The sequence below is a fragment of the Poecilia latipinna genome, unplaced genomic scaffold (genome assembly GCF_001443285.1).
Source record: "Poecilia latipinna isolate Pla-1442-1.1 unplaced genomic scaffold, P_latipinna-1.0 Scaffold1615, whole genome shotgun sequence".
Taxonomy (NCBI): Eukaryota; Metazoa; Chordata; class Actinopteri; order Cyprinodontiformes; family Poeciliidae; genus Poecilia; species Poecilia latipinna.
Genome location: NW_015114231.1, coordinates 136,969 through 144,095, shown reverse-complemented (window position 1 = coordinate 144,095; position 7,127 = coordinate 136,969). Strand labels below are relative to the sequence as shown.

The 7,127-nt window shown below is 44.8% G+C and overlaps 1 protein-coding gene across 1 annotated transcript; it reads left to right on the top strand.

The window, feature by feature from the left end:
* The first annotated feature begins 533 nt into the window (after window positions 1–533).
* On the top strand, window positions 534–5,230 carry LOC106964027 (serine/threonine-protein kinase SBK1-like). Its single transcript, XM_015059250.1, has 3 exons — window positions 534–1,095; window positions 2,938–3,140; window positions 3,669–5,230. The coding sequence occupies exons 1-3, from the start codon at window positions 924–926 to the stop codon at window positions 4,434–4,436; spliced, it is 1,143 nt and encodes a 380-aa protein (XP_014914736.1). The 5' UTR covers window positions 534–923; the 3' UTR covers window positions 4,437–5,230.
* Window positions 5,231–7,127: the final 1,897 nt, after the last annotated feature.

Genomic DNA, 7,127 nt, shown 5'->3' with positions numbered 1-7,127 from the left:
GCTTTAAATACACTTTGAAACCACGACAACGCATCTATATCTATATAGTTATATATTATAAACAATTCAATGACTTATTTTCGTCATAACTTGTTGCTGAACTGACAACTCCGCTGACGGTCGGACTTCTTGGTGCGCATGCGCAGGCATGGTACTCACTGCATGTAGGTTATCCTGACGGCGTGTGATCAGAAACACTACAGGACGGATCATGACATCATCACACATTGAATTTTAAAAATAAAACAAACATTTAATGAGTCACATTTTATTGTGGCGGTTAATGTTATGATTATTTAGCCAAATTGAATCTGATCTCCAGCAGATACACAGGACAGAATATGACAAGGTGGCAAAAAACTGATAATGTTCTTTATTTATCACCAGCTTAAACCGTAAAATGATCTGGATATTATTCAGTATTTTACACACAAAGCCATTTTTATACTCAAACCTTCTGTGTGAGAATTAAATGTGATAAATGAAATTATTTAGTGGTCTAATAATTTTTAATTGATTTTATTTATGGTGACGCTGGAAACTCAGAAAAACTGATCAAAATCCCAACTTTGAGTTTTTGTTTAAAACTTTTATGTTTAGTCTGTAAAGAATCAGATTAAATCGACCGTAAAGTTTTTGCTTCTTTGTGTTTTTCATGTTTATTGCATTAATATTTCCAACTGTTTTTTTTTTTTATTTCTTACTTTGGTTTAAATTGTGATTCTTCCAGTTAAAGGAAGATTTTTTGTTGGTAAAAATATCTTTACTTCAAAATGACCTCATAACTTCCAACAATCATGTTTGTCCTTTAAGCGTCTCGGTGTCCAGGAAACTGGGCGGACGTTTCACTTTCCTTTCCTTCCGGCTCCTGCTGCTCCGCAGGAACCTCCGTCTGCAGACCGACTTCCCGACCCAACGGCACAATGAACCCGGCGCTGCCCGGCCCCCGCTCGCCCGGCGACATCCTGGAGGAGCTGCAGCTGATCGCGGCTCAGAACTTGGAGACGCTGGACATCAGCCGGTACTACCAGGTGGTCCGAGAGCTGGGCAAGGGAACCTACGGGAAGGTGGACCTGGTCATCCACAAGATCCGAGGTAACCCGGCCCCAGGCAGCTGCAGGGGCCTCTGCACCAACAGGGGGCCCCAAAGCATCAACCTATGATAAATATTTAAAATTTCATTAAATAGTATAAATTAAATGGAAAAATGATTGCTATTATTTTTAAATGCTGCCACTTTGGGGAAATATAATATCGAACTTGTTAATTTCTGTAGTTTTAGTTTTTATCAGCTGATGTTTCTTTCAAACAGTTAAAATAAAATTTAACATTTTAATACAAATCTGCATTTCAAAATGTGTTGTTGTTGTTGTTACAAACAATGCTAATGCTAGCAGCTCCATTTCACACAGAGCAGCAGAGGAACGATGAGTCATTTGGTGTTGACATGTTGGTTTGGGGGCCTCAAAGGAAAATCTGCTCAGGGCCCCAGAAAGGCTGGGAGCGGCCCTGCATCAACATCCTATTGTTGCCAGGAAACCAAACATCAGATTAATTTTGTAACCAGGAGGCTGAATAAAAGTCTGAGCTGCTTTTAACCTGAACGAACAGAAAAGCTCCTGATCTGAGAAAATCTCGTCTGAGTTTCTGATGAACCAAACCGACATGAACAGCTGAACCTGCTCCAAACGAGCTGATTGGTCCAGAGGCTCCTGGCAGAACATGGAGGTTTCTTATCAGCAGGACAAATGACTGACAGTCGTTTATTCTGACAGTGAAACGACAGAATCGGCCTGGTTTCACAGGAAATCTGCCGAGTCAGCGCTACGAGGTCAAAATGTTAAAACTCTTAATGTTCCTCTTTAAAGCTCCACTGACCAATCAGAAGACTGCCGGCTTCTGATTGGCTGCAGTCCGTCATGAAGACGCAAACTGCCGAACATCCAGAAATCAGCTTAATAAATTTAGTTGCTTCATTATAAAAATATGTGCATTATAAACAGTTTCTGAAAACTCTGTTTAAACCGTCTGTCAGACTAATTAACTGGATTAGTTTGAAAATTTTATGTTTCTGTTAAAAACCTGCTGAAATTTTTCTATTTTATGTTTTATCAGCAAACCTGATCATGAAATAGATGTAAGACATCTAGGAGAAATGTTTAATTTTCATTTCAACTTAATTGTTATTAGTGCTCATTGGTGGAGCGATAAGCTACAGCGTAGTCGGCCATTTTACATTAGTTATGGATTCAACCAATGAAACAAAACTTTTTCTGAACCGAGAGAAATCAGAAACAAACATCCTGCTGCTACTTCCTGTTTGTTCTTTGTCGTTTCCGCCAGTAGTAACATCCGACTGTTGATCATGTGACTTCAAAAACATCCCAACTCATCCCAGTGAAAATGTTTTATCCAGAAACATATTTTATTTTCCTAATTTAATTTCTGCAATTCTGTGGCTAATTGAAAGTCAGCTACTGAGTCGACTCTGAACTCCTCTAACCCAAACGCAGCAGTGACTAAAAACGGCCCAGTCAAAGTCCGGCCACACCTGATTGAACGTTCAGTCTCTGATTTTGGACCGGAGCAGCAGAATGCCTCTGCTGAGTCTCTGGGTTCTCCAGTCATCCGGAACCGGACCGGACCGCCCCCTGGTGAGCCGGAACGTGTCGGTCAGCAGGTTCTGCTCCGGTTCCCCTCGGTTTGTTCTGCCGTCAGCAGGACGAGCCGCAGCTACAGGCGTTAGCTTCTCCATTCAATCCCACCAGCAGCTCCAACGTGAAGAAAGCCAGAAATATCTGGAGGATTTTACTCTCCAGCAGACGATCGTCGGGTTTAGTGTGTGTGAATTATTCAGATTTTAATCACGTTAGTTTCTGGCTGCCAGGCGGCGGTGACGCGGCAGAGCAGCTAACTAACGGTCCTGTCCCGCTCCAGGCACCAAAATGGCGCTGAAGTTCCTGAGGAAGAAGAGCACCAAGCTGAAGAGCTTCCTGCGGGAGTACAGCGTGTCGCTCTACCTGTCGCCCTGCCCCTTCATCATCAACATGTACGGCATCGCCTTCCAGACTGACGACTTCTACATCTTCGCCCAGGAGTTCGCGCCGGCGGGGGATCTGTTCGACATCATCCCGCCGCAGGTCAGAAAGCTAAAAAAAACATCCGTTCTTCATGAAACCCGATTCATACTAACGGGAGAGTGGTGGGAGTAACGAAACAGAAGATATTACACTAAACACAGGGAGGGAGAGAAGCCAACTGAGAGCGCTGGGCGAGGTCAGGGGTCACAATGAGGAATATTTACGGAAAACATTGATACGGGAGAAGGAGGTAAAATAGATACTTTCCTGGAAAAAACGGGAGACTTGACAGGTATGCCTCCATGACTTACTGCACCAAAAGCAACCAATCACAGCCAGGAGGCGGGGCTTAGCGCTGTCAATTATTTACATGTACTCACTGTTGTTTGGTTTGACTCAGAACAGAGAGAGAGAACCACAGCCGTTGAAGTTTTGGTTTTTACTGGACAACCAGTCCAGTAAAAATGTAGAAAACCAAACATTTTTGGTTGTTGCATTTAACCCAAACATGGCCGCTCATATCCTGACTGCTGCAGCAATGGGCGGGTCCTGCTCTGCGTCCTGTCTGACCTGCTGCTCTGTGTCCAGGTGGGACTCCCTGAGGCCTTGGCAAAGCGCTGCGTCCACCAGGTGGCCATCGCCCTGGACTACCTGCACTGTAAGAAGCTGGTCCACCGGGACATCAAACCGGAGAACGTCCTCATCTTTGACACCGAGTGCAGAAAGGTCAAGCTGTCGGACTTCGGCATGACGCGGCGCGCCGGCTCTCCGGTGAAACGCGTCAGCGGCACCATCCCGTACACGGCGCCGGAGCTGTGCGACGCGGCGCGACACGACGGATTCAGCGTGGACTTCAGCACGGACGTGTGGGCGTTCGGCGTGCTGCTGTTCTGCATGCTGACGGGGAACTTCCCCTGGGAGAAGGCCATGACGAACGACGCCTTCTACGAAGAGTTCGCCCGCTGGCAGCGCCGCCGGTCCGGCGCCGCGCCGTCGCAGTGGCGCCGCTTCACGGACGAAGCTCTGCGGATGTTTCGCCGGCTTCTGTCCATCGAGCAGCAGCGCCGCTGCGCCGTCAAGGACATCTTTAGCTACTTCAACCACAGCTGGATGTTGGACACGGACAACGGGAACGGCGGCGCGGCGACCGCCAACCCCGTGGACATCAGCTCGTCTTCGTCGGAGGAGGAGGCGCTGGTGGACAGGCTGAAGCAGCAGAGCCTGTCGCCCGCATGCGCCGCGCCCAAGCCCGGCTTCATGGACGACCACTTCGCTTCAAACGGCGAGCGAGTCAACAGGAACAGCAACGAAAGGGCGCGGATCCTGGTGACCACGCCCATCGAGATCTGCGTGTAGAGACGCTGCTGCCTGTTGGAGCGCGAGCCGAAGATTTCCCCGACGTGACGACGCCATGACGGAAGAGCGGAAAGGAGGTCGGCACCGGAAAATGGCCGCCAGCCTGTTGTACCTTCAGCGCCGATCCGACCCGACCGTTTCCGATGACGGAGGAACCGGAGGAAACGAGACGCGTGAAAATGAAACCGTGTGAGGTTAGCTCAGTCCGGAACCAGCAGAAACTGGAGCCTGGAAGAAACCAGGAAGCTGAGAAAGACCTGAGGAAAACTGTGACTCGTGTTTACCGTCGTGTTTCTGTGAATGAGTCTTTATTGATCAGATTAATATATTTATGGATTGTTTGTGACAGAAAAGATCTTAAGTTTATTTCCTTCAACGGAAATAAAAATCTGTAGTTTGGTAGTAAAATGGAGGCAGCATCATTTTGAGTGTTAATCAGCCACCAGTCCTCCCAGTTCGTCTCCCTGGACTTTTCTCACGTTGGAGCTGAAATGTGAATTTCCTGAGGAAAATAAAATTGCAGTGATAAAGTTTTATTAAAAAGAAGAAAAGCAGAGAACGATTTGGATTTTTCTTTTCCTGTTTACTAAATCAAAGATGAAATTATTTGTGCTTTCTGTGAGAAACTTGACAGGAAATGAGGTTTGTTTAAGCCGGAAGTGACGCGCCTGCCGACATGTTTCCGTTAAAAACTTCCTGCCTCGCGGAAAAACGTTTTTTCTTTTCGTTTCTGTGTTTCTTGCATGATGTCGTTTCTGTAGTATTTCTGGAAATAAAACCAAAAATGAAAACAACTTCCTTTCTTTGTGGATTTTTCTCAAAGTCGAATTGAAACATGAAGGATTACTAAAAGTTAGAGAAAAAAATTATTCAAATCGACTCGTTGAACTAAACTACAGAAACTAAGAATCACCCAAAAATCATGAACAAGTTGCTGTGAAACTCAAGGTGTCGCACTGTAATCAGCTAATTGAGTTCTGCATCCAATCAGATTTACAGAAAGTTCAGTGGAAGGAAAACCTATGATCTGAATAGGTGCATTAAAAACAGGGAGATGCTGATTTTATTTTCCAGCAGGATTTGGCACCAAAAGCTTCTTCAGTCACTGTTGTGTTTGGATGCCCTGACCTTTGACCCCACAGGGAATCACTGGAGATTAAAACGAAGATCAGAGAACCCAAAACCAACGATGCAGATCAGCTGGAGGTCCAGAAGAACCCGAACTCCTCAGAGCCAGAGGCTGCAGAACCAACTCAGGCTATAGACCAAAATTTAAATGTTTAATTACTTATTAAAATTTCGTGAGACTGAACTTTGAGTTTTTGTCATTTGTGAGCCATAATCATAAAAATTACAAGAAATAAAAGCTTTAAAATGTCATGAATCTGGAATAAGTAAAACTAGTCGACTATAATATTCTCAGCTGCAGTTCACATCTGAGATGAGAACAAAATATCAAAACTCTTTTCTCCAGTTTTACTCAAGCAGTCCTGGTTGTCAAACAAAATCTAAATGCTCATCAATGTTAAAGATTAATTGCATTAAACTTATTTGAACATGTTAAAATCTGTTAGTATTTGAAATGAACTTGTTAAAATCCCAGTGAACTGCGACTTGTTGCTCAGCGGTTCGCTGCTGAACCGGCAGCAGATGAATATTTTCTGGTTTCCATCGTTTTGACGTTTTGGGTTGAAGCAGAAATGAAATGAAAGTTCTTCAGCTGGAGCAGACACAGCGCCACCAACAGGCCACCGACTCATGAACAATGAAACGATCTGCAGCAGAACCACTGGAGTTTCACTGGAAGATCATTTTAGGTTTTCATTATTTTTCAAGCAAATATAAAGACGAATGGATTCACTCGTTCACTTCCAGGTCAGGAAGTGAACGAGTGAATCAAAAACAGACGGGAAGGAATGAATCGTTACATTGGTCACATTAATGAGCTTCAAACTGAAGGACTGGACTTTAAATGAGCAGCTTCATCACCTGACTGGAGGCTGAATTATGTAAAACCCCCAGCAGGTGGCGCAAACAGCAGCAACCTGCAGCAACGCTGCATGTTCAGCAGCAACCTGCAGCAACGCTGCATGTTCAGCAGCAACCTGCAGCAACGCTGCATGTTCAGCAGCAACCTGCAGCAACGCTGCAGCAGCCAGTTCCTCTGAGGCTCTCGGGTTTCGTCCAGCAGAGACGTCGATGTTTTTCTGCTCAGCAGACGGTGGTCAACATGCTGCCTGCTGCTGCTTCAACAAAAATGAGCTTTAATAAGTTTATATGGTTTTATATAAAGATGTTATTGGCCAATATTCAGATGAATCAGAGCCTAATGTGACGAGGATTTGCTTAGTCAGCAGAACAAGAATCCTGGTTTCATTCAGACTTTAGAAATACAGTCAATAAATCCAGAACAGATGAAAATCTAAGAGATGAAAACCAGAAAAAGATTCGGTCAGATTACAGCAAAACCAGGAGAATCTGCCACTGTGGAGAGACAGAACCAGAGAATCTGGATTCCCACCAGAAAGCAAAATCCCAAAATATTAAGAAACCAACAAAATCTCAATCCCAAAGGGATTGGTAATCCTACGCTCCTCCTCAGACCAAATCCCAGAACAATTTAGTGAAGAAACTGAATGAAAAAGATGGAAATCATAAAATGAGGCGACTGAAGTCCAAACATCAGAGTTT

Excerpts from the sequence above, each read along its gene's own strand:
- LOC106964027 (XM_015059250.1), top strand. The coding sequence starts at position 924 with ATGAACCCGGCGCTGCCCGGCCCCCGCTCGCCCGGCGACATCCTGGAG. Across the intron at positions 1,096-2,937 it reads GGTCATCCACAAGATCCGAG|GCACCAAAATGGCGCTGAAG; the intron begins GTAACCCGGCCC and ends GTCCCGCTCCAG. Across the intron at positions 3,141-3,668 it reads TCGACATCATCCCGCCGCAG|GTGGGACTCCCTGAGGCCTT; the intron begins GTCAGAAAGCTA and ends CTCTGTGTCCAG.